General features: G+C 38.3%; 2 protein-coding genes across 2 annotated transcripts; both read left to right on the top strand.

The window, feature by feature from the left end:
• The first annotated feature begins 1286 nt into the window (after positions 1-1286).
• LOC138858071 (uncharacterized) lies at positions 1287-2075 on the top strand. The gene has a single exon (XM_070112538.1). It carries the CDS (start codon positions 1287-1289, stop codon positions 2073-2075), a length of 789 nt encoding a protein of 262 aa, XP_069968639.1.
• A 36-nt stretch (positions 2076-2111) lies between these two features.
• LOC138858072 (uncharacterized) lies at positions 2112-4685 on the top strand. Its single transcript, XM_070112539.1, has 4 exons — positions 2112-2195; positions 2269-2599; positions 2660-3351; positions 4656-4685. The coding sequence occupies exons 1-4, from the start codon at positions 2112-2114 to the stop codon at positions 4683-4685; spliced, it is 1137 nt and encodes a 378-aa protein (XP_069968640.1).
• The last annotated feature ends 12893 nt before the right edge of the window (positions 4686-17578 follow it).

The raw sequence follows: 17578 nt of genomic DNA on the forward strand, positions 1-17578 counted from the left end.
TTTATGTGTGGTTCAGCATAAACAAGAGATGTTTTGGTCATTTCTGTTTAATGAAACGTTCCTTAACTCGCGTGAGTCTATCCTTCGAAAGCACCTTTACGGGAGATCTGGCCAGACGCGAAGCCTTCTTAAAAGATCCCTTCTGAGACGTCGCTCGTACTAGCTATCTGCGCCATTTACCAGCTGCTCCACTCCATGCATGGTGAGAGGGACACCTATTTTAGAGAGGCGGTATTGGCTCGCCTCTGTCGCAGGAGTTTCATCGGCTTAGCTGGCTTTTATACCGCATCCTCCACTCCTGCCGCTCTTCGTACGCAGTGCTGCTTGTTTTTGCAAGGGGTATTGCGGAATATATGCCAATGTGGACCTTGAATATATAACATACGCAATCCTACTTGTTCTTATTTTCCAAAGAACAAGGGGTTTTGCGGGATGTATGCCAATATGGACTTTGACTATAAAATGTACAAACGTATCGTGTATATGAAACAATATATATGTATGTATGTATATGATTCCCAAAATTACTTAAATTTTTTATTTTAAACTTTTGATATTAATTTAAAATAAAAAAACTTAAAACACCATTTATGTAAAAGCGTATTTGAGGATCAATCTTTAGATATTTTTTGTAACCCTATGTAGGGTATGCAGATTTTCTGCTTTAAGTATTTCCAAATGTCCGTATATATGTATGTTCGCAGTGCGGAGAGAGTGAGAAATTGAAATTGGTAATGTGCCGGTGAAATTGGTAATGTACATCAATTTATAATAGTGTACAAGTATATTGAAACAGATAAAATTGTATTTATGTATGTATATGTATTATATTAAATATAAATCTATATATATAAAAGAAAGTCGTGTTAGTTACTCCACTTATAACTCAAGAACGGCTAAACCGATTTAGCTGTAAATTGGCAGGGAGGTAGTTTAGAGCCAGGAGAAGGACATAGGATACCTTTTATTTTTTATGTTAAAAGTCAATACAATTCATAAATAAAAAAAATTATATTTCAAATCATAATCATGTGTTCAAAATTCATATTAGAATCATTTGAATATTTTATGACTTCAAAAAAGAAAAAATAATAATAATATTAATATTGAAGTGAAGTTTAATTAATAATGCCGCGACCAAGACGATCGGTCGGCCCGATCTCTTTTTTACTTTTACCTGTAATCCAAAATGGATAGAAATTATACAATTGCTGTTTCCCGGACAAACAACAAGTAATAGACACGACATCACAGCACGTATATTCAGGCAAAAAATTCGGTCCCTGATGAACTTTATTGTTAAAAAACGCGTCTTTGGAGATACTCGATGCTGGATGTATTCAATCGAATGGCAAAAGCGAGGCCTGCCGCACGCACACATTCCTATTTGCTTAGTGGAAAGAATTCAGCCTGACCAAATAGATGATATCATATGTGCCGAGATTCCTGATTATGAAGTCGATCCAGACCTACATGATGTTGTTACTACTAATATGATTCATGGACCGTGTGGTGCCATCAATCCCCAATCACCTTGCATGGTCGATGGAAAGTGCTCTAAACAATATCCACGGAAATTAACGGCGGAGACTGTCACTGGCAATGATGGTTATCCGCTGTATCGGCGTCGATCACCAGACGACAACGGTCGAACTGTCACAACGAAAGTGAAAAGAATGGATTTCGTTGTCGACAACAGTTGGATTGTTCCATATTCGCCACTTATTTCTAAATCGTTCAAGACACATTGCAACGTTGAATACTGCAATTCAGTTAAGTCCATAAAATATATTTGCAAATATGTCACGAAAGGCAGTGATATTGCGGTTTTTGGATTGCAATCCTCGAATACCAACGATGAAATTTCACGCTATAAAGTTGGTCGTTATGTGAACTGTAATGAAGCGATTTGGCGTATATTCGCATTTCCTATTCACGAACGTCATCCTACTGTTACGCATTTGGCGGTGCATCTGGAGAATGGTCAACGAGTATATTTCACGGCATCGAATGCTACGCAACGCGCTGAAACACCTCCAGCAACTACATTGACAAGTTTTTTTGCGATCTGCTAAAGCGATCAGTTTGCACGAACTTTGCTTTACTCGGAGATGCCACGTTATTATACTTGGAATTTTTCATCGAAGAATTTTCAAAGACGGAAGCAAGGCGATGAGGTTCCTGGGTATCCAGATGTGCGTTCTACTGATGCTCTTGGTCGTATGTATGAACTGTAATCCAAAGAATAATGAATGTTTCTATTTGCAGTTGTTGCTGGTAAATGTGCGTGAGCCAACGTCATTTGAGTCACTACGGACTGTTAATGGTGTAATATTCCCAACATATCGTGCTGCATGTGAAGAATTGAAGTTATTAGAAAACGATAGTCATTGGGATACGACAATCGCTGAAGCCATTATCTATGCATCTCCAAGTCAAATACGCACATTATTCGCTATCATAATTTCGACATGTTCACCATCAAACCCATGTAACCTGTGGCACAAATACAAGGATAATATGTCAGAAGATATTATACATCAAATTCGTGTCAGTTCCAGAAATCACGATATTGAGATGAATGAGGAGATACATAATCGTGCTTTACTCTTGATAGAAGATATGTGTTACCTCATGGTAATTTATTAACGTGCATTAGAAGCACTTAACCAAACATTAAAAGATTTACGCAATGACTCGAGATGTTTTGGAGGAGCAATGATTTTACTGTCTGGTGATTTCCGCCAAATACTGCCAGTAATTCCAAGATCTACGGCTGCCGACAAAATAAACGCTTGCCTCAAATCGTCAAATCTATGGCCCTATGTGAAGAAACTGCAACTGACAACAAACATGAGAGTTACATTGCTTAATGATACATCTGCTGAAGATTTCTCGGAGCAATTGCTGACTATCGGTAATGGTCAAGTACCTGTCGATGAATCGAGCGGATTTATATCATTTCATAATAATTTCTGTAATTTTGTCTCATCAAAAGGCGAACTTATCAACAATGTATTTCTAGAAATTATTTCTAACTACAAAAATAATGAATGGTTGAGTGAGCGAGCAATTTTAGCGGCTAAGAATAAGGATGTAGATGACCTAAACTACATAATTCAAAATAAGATCATTGGAACAATGCATACATTCAAATCTATTGACTGCGTCACAAATGAAGATGAAGCCACCAACTATACAATTGAATTTTTAAACTCTTTGGACGTGCCTGGCTTACCACAGCACAATTTACGCCTAAAGGTTGGCTCCGTAGTAATCATGCTTCGAAACATAAACCAACCAAAACTGTGCAATGGTACGCGTTTGGTGGTTAGAAAATTGATGAACAATGTAATTTACGCTACGATAATGATAGGAAAATTCAAAGGTGAGGAAGTTCTCATTCCGAGGATACCGATGATCCCAACCGTTATGCCGTTTGAATTTAAAAGACTTCAATTTCCGATACGTCTTGCATTTGCCATGACCATCAACAAATCACAAGGCCAATCCTTAAAAGTTTGTGGTTTAAATCTAGAACATTCATGTTTTTCCCATGGTCAATTATACGTGGCATGTTCACGGGTCGGAAGACCATCTGCGTTGTTTGTTTTTGCGCCTGATAATAAAACAAAAAATGTCGTTTATCTCAAGGTACTTAAATGAAGAGCAACCTATGTACTAAAATACAGAAATAATTATCAATGATTAATGTAGGTATTTAATTTATTTGTATATTTTTCAATTAAAAAAAAAACTGCTTATTTATTTCCATTATTAAGGCGGAACAAAGTTCGCCGGGTCAGCTACTAGTATAATCAATAAGAGGAAGCGATACAACTCTCTCTGATTTCCTGCTGGAGTTGTGGGAGATATATAAGTATTTGGATGTGATTTAAAGTTTTGTTGTCCCTTGTTATCTAGCTGTTGGATTATATGTATTTTGCTTGGTATGTATTTTGTATCGCGCCCACTTAATAGATTTATGTTTTGTATTAAGATTCGCGCCCGTTTTGTGATTTTTATTGTTTTCTGTTTGGTTAATATTTTGTTTACTTTTTTATATATTGAACAGATTTCTCGATAATTCGTTTGCCTTGTAACTCACTCTTGAGTTTGATCACTGGATTGTCAAATTAAAGTCCCAATTTAATGTTATTCACTTATTTTTATTTTTAATACCAACAAATTAAAACTTATTGCTCGCTATTCGAGTTTACAAATTATTGCTTATAGCTTAACACGGCAACATTCTAAATAGAACTGTTTGCGGCAGCCCTTATATAGTAAATCTTTAACAAAAGTTCGCTACTAGAACATCCTGGCAACTACGAATTCGCTGTCTAGTTGCTTCTGGCAGTTTATCGTCGATTCTGATTTGTGCCACAATATTTTAGCATACTTCGTGGGCTTTTGGTTCTATGCGCTACACTGCACTGCAGCATCACTTTGTTGGTTTTTGTTTTATAGAACATTTACAATACAATACACTGTTACGTTACTGTAATTTTGTTGTCTTGTAGGTAACTGCACTGTATTTTTTATTTTTTTTTTTTTGGTTGTTGGTTTTTAACTGATTTTTTATTTCGCAAAATGTTTAACAGTAATTCACTTTAGTTTTATTTATTTTTTTGTTTTTTTTTTACAACCCGTAGTGCCGTCCACTAGGGCTCGAAGAACCATAGTTATTTTGTTGCTAATTTGCACAAAGACACTTACCACTTTCAGTTTAACACACTTGCTCCCGAATAAAAAAATAAAATATTTGTCATCATTCCACATTCGCAATTTTAATGTCTTAATTAAATATAAAATAAAATTATTTTAAGAACGATGTAGCTTTCCAGGGCCGTACAGAAAAATGCTCGAAAGGTAAAGTATAATTCGCAGGTTCACGTTGACGGCGATCAATCAAAAGAGGCCCGCATCCAGTCGTCGATTCTTTTTGTTGATTGGGCAGAGAGAGTGATGAGATCGTGTGTAGTGTATGTTGGCATCCCTCGGTGGTTGTGTGGAGTTGTATGTATTGGTATGTGGTGTTTTCGGGAGTGGATTGTATTGTTGTGGTGTGTTGGAGTGTGTTAGTGTTGCTTGTAGAGGGGTGTTCGATTTGAAGGCTTATAGCTCATTTAGCCAAATGTTATTGTCAAATACCCAGATATCGGTACCGTCTACCAATCCATTGGATGCATAAAGGGTTGAAACATTTACATCAAAGCTACTGTCTTAAATTAAACTCTGTGATCTAATATGTGATCAAGTAAGGAGTGGTAAAACAATTTGTCAAAGCCTTGAACGTGGAAGAATATTGTGTAAGTGACATTTGTAGACAATTTTCGAGCTTAGTACCGAAAAGTTGACAGGAATATATGATACAGCAATTACTGAAAGATATAGATTTTATCAACGTCATGACTGTTCTGGAAAGTGAATCGTAAAAAAGTTTTGTGTTGTAAGTTGAAATTTTCCTTCCATGAAGTACCAAATTATAAAGAAATTGTGTGAAATATGCTGAGAAATTGTCAGATTCTAGGAGCAAATTTAAGTATCAAGTAAGACTATCTCCATTGATGTGGATAAATTTTCGGACAATATAGAAAGCGGTTAAACCAGCATCTAAAAATGATTGAAGAAAGGTATCAATGTTGATGAGAGCGTCACATAATAGCTGATTTCCGCTAGATCTTTTGAAAATATATTCGATTGGAAAGTTATAAAAAAAAGCCCATACAAGCGTTTTATTGAAATATAACATAAGTTTTCGTCATTTGTCTCTCTATGTACTTCGACATCATAATATATGTATTGCTATTTAGAAAAAAAAAAGATTTTTTCAAAAAATTTATAGAGTTTTGCGCACTTTTTATTATCGAGATCATGTTTCAAGGATTAGGTTTTCCAATGTGGTGAAAAAGTTTTTGTGTTCTTCAACTCGTCATCGTCACGTCGAAATGATAGTGCAAATAATGTGCGTATCTTACTAGGAGATGTAGAAATAATTTCTTCAACGGTTGCCGTATCCCAATAGGTATCGCTTTCTAGTAAATTGAGTTCTTCACACGCAGCAGGATCTGTTAAGAATATTATCCTATTAAATTTTGTACCTGGTCAATTTTGTGACTGGAGGAGTTTCAGCACGTTGAAAACTTTTGAAGCCATGAAATATACTCCGTCAAATGTACAACAGCAAGATGACCTCCATTGCAATTCCCATAACAACAAACTTGATAGCGCGCAATTTTATCGTTGGTATTGAAGTTTGAATGCCAAAAACCGCCACATCGCTGCCTTTCTTGACATATATGCAAATGTATGTAATGGACTTTACTGAGTTGCAATATAACGTTGTAATATGATATGTTGTTATATCATTCCATGTCAATTGCGTTTGAGATATTCCATTTTTAGCAAATAAACGGCTATGCTGATCTTTTGACAGATAAATATGTACGGTTGTTTAAATTTACTGAAAAGTTACAATATGACAGAAATACTTTTATAAAATTTAACATTTTATTTTCAATGCTCCATTTCTCTAATAAAAGAAGAAAATACGATCTATCTAAGGCTTCTAGAAATCTAGATGCATGACGGATTATCACTACCAAATATTGCGTGTTATTGAGGCTCAGTACTCAAAATAAACTAGTGGGTCCAAAATCACTTCAAAATGCGAATTAGACGTACCACGTAACCTTTGTGGATACGATTTCTTTCACAGCTTTTGCTATACAGGATACCAACGATATTGGTATAAAGTGTGCGATTAAGGTATTGGATTGGTTGGGCTTTGCGTTAGAGATAACTACTGATTTTTCCAGTCCTAAAGAAGAATACCTTGGATTAGTTGGGATGAATAATAATATTATTATATTCATAATTTTAATGAACTGCAGACATTTTTTATGTGGTAAAGCGCATGTATTGAAAATAAGAAGTTCATTGTAGCATATTGCGGCTTTTTCACCGCATGGCGCTTGGGTAGCAAGGTCTTACCATAGTTGTTTGAATATTTACGTATATGATAATTTTCTTAACCCATACAATACTTGGTTCTTTAAAGTCTTTCACTTTTTCATTGTATGGTTCTTTATTTAAGTACGGAACCTAAATAGATTCCTTGGAATAGTTTAGATTTTTACGAAGTGAAATTTGTACTTATTTATTTAACGAACAAAGAAATTTGAAAATTTATTCATAGGCTGATTTCTTTCAGTTGAATTGAGGTAACTTTTTGTTCTTGGTAGATAAGGAAATACTTTTTCTTCTTCTTCTATGTAATCTGCCTTGGAGTAGAGCGAGATTCTATCTGTTCCTGTCGCCTTTAACTATATAAAAAATTGAAAGATCCGAAAAACACAGTGCAAACATCTGACGGGTTTGTATTGTCTAATCTTTTGATAGAGCGCTTAAAAAAGCGTCTTTTTCAAAAAAGAAGGTTTTTGTTCCTCTTCAGTCGGTTTTGTTGCCACAATAGCGGTAGAAGATGAAATAACTGGTATGGATTAAACCCAAATACTACTCCAGTGTATAGAACAGCTTTCAACGTCGTCTAACACGCAATCGCAACCACTCATTCAACCTCTATTGAGTTTCTTCAATGAATGGTTCAAAAAAGAAGGTTTTCCTTCTTCGTCAATTGCTGACGTTGCAGCAAAAGCAGTAGGAGATGAAATAGCTGGTATGAATAAAACCCAACCAGTACCTCTGTATATAGAACAGCCTTCAACGTCGTCCAGCACGCAATAGCAACCACTCATTCAACCTCGTTTGTGTTTCCTCAATGAAAAAATTGAGGAGAAAATTAAATCAAACAGAGTGGGTGCAATAGTTTCAGTTCGACACTATCTCGACCGGCCAAATATTAATGTATAGTTTTAGCACCGAATGTCTCTTATAAATGTATTTTTATTTCCATTACATATATACACAGGCGGACAGACAAACAGGCATGGCTAAATCAACTCAGCTCATCGTGCTGATAATTTATGTATATAATTTATAGGGTCTCCGACGTTTCCTTCTGTGTGTTACAAACTTCGTGGCAAATTTTATTCACCCTGTTCAGGTATAATAAGTGGATTATTGATGAATAAAGTACTCTATGAAAACGATTTAAGTATAAATTTATTGATCTCATTTCACATTAACCTTGTCAGCTCTCAGAGCAATTTGTATAACATGAATACATTTTTGATGTAACTTTCTTAACTTTTTTGTGTTTTCTGCTATTGTTTTATAAACAAATATAATTATTATTTCATAAAAACGAAGTGTACAAAGCCATTTAAACGTAAAATAGGTTAATAAGGGGAAAACTATCGGTAGTAATTTTTAAACTATTTTAACGGATTTTTTTATATACTGTAAGGAATTTCTCGATAATTCGTCTACCTTGTAACTCACTCGTGAGCTCGATTACTGGATAGTTAAATAAAAGTCCCAATTAAACTTCTATACACGACAACACTCTAACTAGAACTGTGTTTGCTGCAGAAACCGGCAGCCTTTATATAGAAAATCTTTAACAAAAAATTGCTTCTAAAACATTCTGGCAACTACGAATTCGCTAAATAATTGCTTCTGGCTATTTATTTCAATTCGATTTTGTTCTATCATCCGTGCACACTGCCTCCACCTAAGTCTGATCGTCCCTATTAGACATATTTGCGGTACCAAACACAAATCTTTTATGTCCTTCTCTTCTTGGAGTTAGTTTCTTCCATTTTTCGGATACCCAGCGTCTGATACATTCCTTGACTTAAAGCTGACTCGAGATTCCATTCTTGATCAGAACTTAACTCCATTGAAACACCGAATCTCGTTACCCACTTGTTGATGAATGCGTCCGCCACTGGTTTAGCCTCTTAATTATGTATACTTCTGGGCATCCGTTGAATTGGCCTTGACTACCAAAACATAACTATTTCCTAATTTATTGGTGGGAAATTAACTATCTTCATCCACTCCTATTTGCTCAACTGGCGCACCCGAATTGTACTGTTTCATCTGACCATGACTCCTGGACCTTAATCTTTTAGCTACAATGCACTAAGCATATTTGGCAATCCTCTCCATAGCTGATTGATGACAACCGGTCGAATAAAATCTTTGCTTCAATTTCTCCAAAGTTTTCGTGATACCCATGTGTCACTTGATTGTGAGAACCCTTTTACTGGTTCACACGCTTCCTCCTCTTCCGACTGCAAGGACAATTGTGCTGATACACTTACATCTTTCACTGCGAACCAATGTTTTGATAACATCTGTGATATACGTTCATTTTCCACTGCGAACTGTTGAGGACACTTGTGCTGATACATGTGCATCTTGCGTTACGAACTGCTCTTCCAACTGCGTTGACAACCGCGTTTCTAACTGCGACATTTGTGTCGATATTTGCGTTGACACCTCTGTTGACGAGCGTTGAGCCTCTTCCTTTCTTCTATCTTTGTTGCCTCTTCCTCTAATTCCATGTGAAAGATATATTCCTCAACAATAATGTTTTCTGCCTCCATGGCCTCTCTCCACCGTGAATGTAGTTCAGTTTTTAATCCATTTGTCGCCAAACCACGTTGCTCCAGCTCCTTTTGTGCTGGTGAGTTTAAACGTGGTCGCACTGGGCTTGAAGACGATCCACGCGAAGGACAACCAAAAATTGCAACCACAGCAGAAATCATTAAGAAAGTTCATAATATTGTTAACCAAGATTGACTAAGCGTAAAACCGCTAATGCCATAGGCATCTCAGACTCACGAGTACTTGATATTTTACATGGAGAACTACATGTGAAAAAGCTGTTTCGAAAGTTAACAATTTAACAAAAACTTGATCGAAAACAATATACTCAGCATAATTTGGAGAGTTTTAAGCAGAATAAAACCGATTTCTTGCGTCGTTTTTTAACTATGGATAAGACCATAGACCGAAGCTGGTTGTTCAGCTCCAAAGTATGTGAAATCATTACGATCAGCAAAGAAAGTTATGTTATCAGTTTTTTTGGATGCAAAAGAAATTTTGTTGATTAATTATCTGAGCAAGGGTAAAACAATTATTTCATAATATTATTGCAGCCTTTTGGTTCAGCTGGATGAAACAGTTCGTGAAAAAATATCTAGTTTTCAGCAGAAAAAACTATTTTTCATCAAGGCAATGCACTTGCTTATTAAGGTGTTTTAACAATGACAAAATTCAACGAATTAAAGTACGAATTGCTTGAGCATCTACCGTGTTCACCAGATTTGGCTCCTAACGACTACTAACTCTTCAGAACCCTGAAACAATTCTTTCATGGAAAGCGTTTTTCGTCGAATGAAAAAGCTATTACAGACTAGACGGTTATTTTGCATTTCCGGAAATTCACTAGTAAACATTACATAGTAGGAATGAAAATAAGTCGGCTTCTTTCATTATTGATTGTATTATAAATGCACCAAAAACTACGCTAAATGAAGTATTTGAATTGTATAATCGTGCGAATGTTTCTGGTACCTTTGCACAAATACTCTTAATTTCAAAATTAGCACGCTATTTTACATTGCATCCATCGAGAAAATGGATGCCCCGAAAAAACAAGGCACACCAGTTGATGCTTGCCCCGTTTTATTTAAATCAAATAATATGGGTAGTGTATATACAGTTAATCCAGGGCAGACTAAGTGCTTTTATCTGCTATTGACCATTAACATTTCAAGATATCTATATATATAAAAATGAAACCAGTTTCCCGTTGTCACACCATAACTTGAGAACGGCTAGACCGATTTGGCTGTTTTTTTTGTAGTTTTCTAATACTCTGTAGAAGGTTCTATATATTAAGAAAATGTCTCAGAAAGAATGGAAAAATACATTTAATTTTTCATATTTTAAAAAACGCGCGTAACGAATGTCATCGTGATTTACAGCCATAGACTATATTGAAATAACATCGTTGTGGAAATGTGGTTACTTAATTAAATTCTATCGCACTAATTTACTAATTTTTGAAAACTACTCGCCACAATTAAATATACAGACTTTGACGGTAATATTAATAATACCAGTGATGATTTGATTTTAATGTAAGTATTTAATAATAATAAAATATGAGTTAGATTTCAGAACGCAGTATACAAACTTTGCATAAAATAGTTTAGTAATCTGTGGTAATCTGGCACACAAAGCGTCAACAATAATTTTATTAAGTTTTTGTTAAAGTTTTTATTGTTTTAAAGACTAAGAAGTTTGTTGTTTGCTAATAAGTGTTTGTTAATCACGGTAATTTCACAGCTTAATATCGATTTTTGGTAACTTTTGATGACTACACAATTTTTTATTTTCAGTTGTATTTTCGTTTTTAAAAATGCCACCAAGCAGACGTACAAACTTAGGCCGCAGAACTCGAAATACTGCAAGTCAAAGATATATAAGAGCAAATCAAACTGATGGGCAACGCGAAGCGCGAAATTAAGTTCAACGGAATCGAAATCAACGACATAGAAATGTTGTGTTTAATCCCCACAGAGCTGCATTCAGTTATAATGTGGCAATTAATTACAGTTCAGAGCAAATTGTTGCTGTTGGACTAATTAATGTTGTGTGTCCACATTGCAAGGCATTAAAATTCAAAAATGAAACTCCTGGATTGTGTTGCGCCACAGCCAAGTCAAATTGACGCCATTGGTACCGCCACCAGAGCCACTACAATCATTGCTTTCCCGAAATGGGCCAGATTCTAATCATTTTTTAACTAATATCCAGCAACACAATAATTGTTTTCAAATGACATCATTTGGGGCCACATAAGTTATTCGAGATAATTTTATGCCTACCTTCAAGGTAAGTATAATGGCAAACAATTTTATTTAGTTTTACTACCATGTGGCTGGTGCAAAATATGTTGAGCCACTGTTGTGTAGATGTGTTTATTTTGTAAATAATAAGTCAAATACATAGTAATAGTGCACAACGTCCGGTGTGTTTAACGTGACCTGCCGTCGACTGCCTTATCTCACGGTGCTCAAAAGCACAGCGTATCAATACAGTGCGTTGATCAGCGCCCCGAAAATGCCAGGCATTTTTTAGTACCGATTGGTAGTGCGGAATGGACACACTACACACCTTGGTGGGGTTCGAGGCCTATCTAAAACCTCTGCCGTACTTTGGGTCCGGCACCCGGTTGCAGTGCAACTCCACATTGAGTGATCAAAACACTCTTCCCGCATTTGGGCATCAACCACAACCACCACGATACTCCCCGAAGGGCCAGTCCGCATGAGCAGGTTGGAGCGAACTCCAAGGGCCTCTGCTCCCCGTGGTACCAGAATTAAGTCTGCGGTCAGACCTCGTAACCGAAGCTACTACCAGTTGAGCCAATGATAACCAAATGGGTTGAACCCCATACGCACATTACACGCACACACTTTTCACACAAGAATCTAACCCTAATTCTCAGTTAAACGCCTCCGCCGCCTAAACAATTCACGCGCAAAAGACCTTAACTGTTCGGCACTCCGACTAGTGGAGATCACACCGCTAACATCTAAACGTCCATGAGTCCAGCTATCATCGGGCACTCAGCGATCAAGTGAACCCAGTCTTGACATTGCGCCCCACACAAACACCCCGACCTCTCAGAACCGTGATGAAAAAATGCATTCAGAGGCCCATGTCCTGTTAACAAAAAATCCAGACTCAGACAAAATCTGAAATCTGGGTTACCCTCAACAAACCTAACGTCACGGATGTACTCATAAGGCACCCGACCACTAGGAATATTGTCCCAACGGTCTTGCCAAATACTACTAACCCCATCATCTAGAAGCCTCTTGCTCCCTAGATATCTCTCCCTCTCCACATCATCATCGGAAATTCAGTCATTCAAAAAGCATTAAGCTCCTAGGGGAAAGCAGCACAGGTAGAAACAGAGCCTATTTGATGGTCAAAACGAACTTAACGTTTTTCTTTTACCTAAGTTCAGCAACCAGGACGTCGTCACTGCTAGGCTGAAAGATATTGCTGGAGAACTCTGGCTTGTCTCAGCCTATATGCCGCACGACGACGAGGTGAAGCCACCTCCGGACCTGCTGAGGAGGGCTCTAGCAGAGGCCAGGCGTAAAGGAGCCGCGGTTCTAAATGGTTCGGATGCCAATTCAAGGCACACTGTCTGGGGGAGCTGGACACAAACGCAAAAGGTGAGTAACTTTTTTATTTTTTTTGTGGTGTAAACCTTTTTATTTGCAATAGTAGAAACTGCCCTACTTTTGTGACAGCTAGCAGGGCGGAAGTCCTTGACGTCACGCTAGCCTCTAGGAAAATTGCTCCCTTGATCTCGGAATGGAGAGTTCTAGACGACCATTCCTTGTCCGATCATAAATATGTTGGGTTCAACTTGGACGCCTCGCGCCCGAAGCACAAAACCTATATACATTTCAGGAATACCATAAGGGTCCTGTATTGCAGGAAGCTTCGATCAGCTCTTCCAACCGCGGCTCTTCGATCCTATCTGCGGACGCGATTGATGAGCTCGTCGAGGTTTTCAGCTCTGTTAGTGGAAATACTCTTGAAAGCTCCTGTCCTCTGAGAACTCAGAAAAGCAAAGGGAAACCCCATTGGAGTATCTGAGAAATTCAGATAATGATTGGACAATGAAAAGCGAGCAGTCGTTGAAACTACTGTTAGATGCCCATTTTCCGCTGAATCGCTCTACTGCTGAAGTGCCACTGGGAGAGCTTCAGGAAGGCTGTACAGCCTCCTTGAACCTTCTAAATGAGCGTCACCTTACCTGGGCGCTGAAATAGTTCAAGTCCCCGAGTCCTGATGGTATCATACCGGCGCAATTACAGCGTACGGTCAAGGTGTCATGCAGCTGGCTGGCCCCCATCTACGCGAACTGTGTTAGATTGAGCCATGTCCGGAAGGCCTGCTTTGCATAATATAGTGTCATGGCTGGAGATAGTACTTTGGCAAAAGGAATTTGCTGTAGGCATCTTTCTCGACATTGAGGGAGCCTTCAATAACGTGCGGCCAGAGGCGGTGGTTAAAGCTTCTAACAGTTTAAGGTGGAGTCGAACCCCAAGCACCTAATTTTTAGTCTTCTTTGTGACAGAACTGTCCTATCGAAGTGGAGGAGTGCCAAGGCAAACAGAAAGGATAATAGGGAACTCCGCAGGAAGGGGTACTCTCCCCACTGCTCTGGATCTTGGTGGTAAACAACCTACTTATAGAACTCGAGGACGTGGTTCTTATGGTTAAAGGAAAATTCCTAAATACCGTCTATGAGCTCACCGAAGGGTACCTAAACGTGGTATCCAACTGGGAGAAGAGAAGCGGCCTAGCCGTCAACCCAAGTAAAACCGAAATGGTTTTATTTACTAGGAGGTATAAGATCCCAAATGTGCCTCTCCCCTCTTTCGGGGGTTCACGCCTTCAACCTGTTGATTAGGTTTAATATCTAGCGCTTATCCTTGCGAGAAAGCTTCCTTGGAGGTCAAACATCGAGGAGAGAGTTAAGATGGCATCGGTTGCCTTGTATTGCTGCAGGTGAGCTATAGGGAAATGGTGGGGCCTCTCACCAAAAGTGGTGTTCTGGCTCTACGAAACCATAGTCAAGCCAATATTTTTCTATTGTGTTTTCTTCTGGTGGAGGGCGCTCGAAAGGACTACTCTGGCTAAAAAGCTTGAGCGGCTCCAAAGAGTGGCTTATGAAGAATTCCGACGAAGGACACTCCGCAATTCTCTCCTCCTTCAGCTGCATTCCTGAAAATATTGATCACTGCGGCACAGCGGCCACTCGAGGCGGCTTTTTCTCTGCTCATACCCCGACGAGGGAGATGTGGATGGAAAAAAGCCGCTGAAGAAGTGGCGCTTTGGGCTTTTACACGATTTTCTGTAAAGAGCTTTCCGTCAATCTGAGCATCAGGCTACCGGACCACTGTAGCGTTTTTCAGCCGGAAATAATTGCGAACAAGGTGGCGATAGAAGTACTGCTGCGAAGTGCAGCTTCGTTTAGAGAGGTGAGCATTCACTCCGACAGTAGAGCTACTTCAATATCAGGACGTTTGTGTGCCTGGTCACAACGGAATCGCAGGCAACTGCAAAGCCGACAAGCTAGCCAGGGGGGGCACCCTTGCCCCGCTCACATCGGAATGGGATCGAGTTGGACCTCCACAAACGTCTTGCGTTCTGGCTCTGGACCAATAGACCTCGCATGCATTCAGCAGATGCTGGTCGACGACCAACTCCTGCGCGACTGCGAGATCCTTGTGACCGAGAGTGGATCGCAGGAGGTCGTGTGATCTTCTCGCCTTGAACAAAGTTCATCTCGCCGCTATCGTAGGAGTTCTCACTGGGCACTCTCTAATGGGAACTCATGCGGTGCGGCTCAGAATACTACCCGGTGTTAGTTGTCAAAGTTGTATGGAGGAGGGTGAGGCGGAAAATCCCGGCACTTTCTCCTCCACTGTCTTGTTTTTGGCTAGGCTGAGACTGAAAAATCTCGCCAATCACACTTTCGGCGGACCAGAAGATTTGGCCGAAACAGATATTGGCCAACTCAACAAGTTTGTCATAGGCACAAAGCGCTTTGTCGACATGTAAGAGTCTATTGATCCAGTTTATAGGTGTTTTGGGTACCACAACAGACCGGCGTGTAAGCTGTCCAAATGTGATCCTTCTTAGGATCGACCTTTAAACCTAACCTAACCTAATCTTGTACCATTGATTGGATGGAGGTGGATTAAAATTTAGGAGCCATATAACCGAAGATTCAACGTTCAGTAGTAAATGCTGCGTGGGATGCCCAGCATATCCAACAACTGTTACAACAAACTATTTAATTTTTGAATTCAATCGATTGACGTCCACATTTTTGCTGTCCAAATCAATCTTTCTGCCAGCCAATCTTATGTTCTGTATGTACATCGGGAAATATATTAGAGATGAAAGTATTTTGTGAGTTGTTGATTCTGTAGAAATCCGTCGCTAATTGTCACCAGTATCATGTACAGCTAGTTTTCCTTGTCAATATCTATCAATCGTTTTTAGAAAGTTTCGGCAGATTGATCTAGAAGTATATAAATATAATGTTCACTGTCAGTTGTATTTTTCCAATATTCACTGATTGCCATTTTCTAGAAAGCTTAGTGCAAGGCATGCATCTTTATACATTGGATATATATATATATATATATATTGCCCATTTACTTTATATATCTTAAGTACTAGCTGACCCGACGAACTTCGTACCGCCATAGCGTAGCTTTGATGCACTACTTTATTTTATATAGGTGACAGTCCTATTGTCTTAGGCATGAGTACCTATTCAATTTAAACTGGAATCCATAATATTCTCCATATAAAAATGAATCCCCACTTCCCTGGTCTCCCTTTAACTGAGAAGGACTTTACTAATTTCATAATTTTATTAAATAAAAAAAAATTTTGTTTTTCATAATAGTGTTTCATAGGGTTTCATAACTTACGCTTACATTTTTACAAATCGCTACCGAACAACTTGGCATTTTGAAGTAAACACTGAGCTCAACACCACGCGCGCTCTAGAAAGAACTAATAGCTTTATTTGAATTGATGTTAGTTTTGCACATATGTACATATATGGAGTTCTCACGGTTACGCCCACATGGCGCCTCTATACCCTTCTCTGCTCTGTGGTTTATTCTAATGCTTTTTGATAAGCAATATTTTTAGTTTTATGTTCTGGCGCGTAAATAAATAATGTCGATGGTTTTCCGACACGGGAACAGGCCATGTGAAAAACATGGATTTTCTAGGTTGATTCCACAAACACTTAGCGACTGCTCTTGCGATTTATTTATCGACATTACAAATGCAAGCCGCACTGGAAACTGTAAACGTTTAAAGTTGAATGGCATATCGTTCGGTATCATAGGGATGCGTGGGATTAAAACATCTTCGCCTTTGTACTTCCCTTTCAAAATTGTGGCTTCGATCACATTGTTTAATAATTTCTTCAACGCAAGTCGGGTGCCATTACACAGACGTGGCTGGTTTTTGTTCCGTAACATGATAATTACTGATCCGATTTTTAATTGCAGATTATGAGGTGGTAAGACGGGCAATTTCAACGAATTTAAAAGTTCAGTTGGATAACAACTTCATCTTGATTATTAACGGAATCAACTGATTTGTAATTCTTAAATTCGCCAGCTATTTTATTTAGAATCTAAAAATTCATTGCGTTCACATCAACATTTTTTGCGGCCACTATAACACGTTCGCTTAACCAAACATGATTTTCGTAATTTTAAGCAATGTTTGGGAAAACCATCTCCATGAATTCGGTCTTTGATTCACAAAAGTTACAAAAATTGGTAGGGTATGTACCATTACCAATATCGAGCAGTTGTTTGGAAAACACTTCTCCAGACTGGTCATCCTGCAATTGGACTCTCATATTTATACTCAATTTAGCTGTTTTATGTATTTCCATAAAATGGACGACTTCAAACATGCATTCAGTTCATCAGCGCACTACCAAACTAGTCTTTGTTGTTTCGTAAATCTTGCATCACATTGAAGATGATAAATCCAGTTTTAGGTAAATTAACAATATATGTTT

The sequence above is a fragment of the Bactrocera oleae genome, chromosome X (genome assembly GCF_042242935.1).
Source record: "Bactrocera oleae isolate idBacOlea1 chromosome X, idBacOlea1, whole genome shotgun sequence".
Taxonomy (NCBI): Eukaryota; Metazoa; Arthropoda; class Insecta; order Diptera; family Tephritidae; genus Bactrocera; species Bactrocera oleae.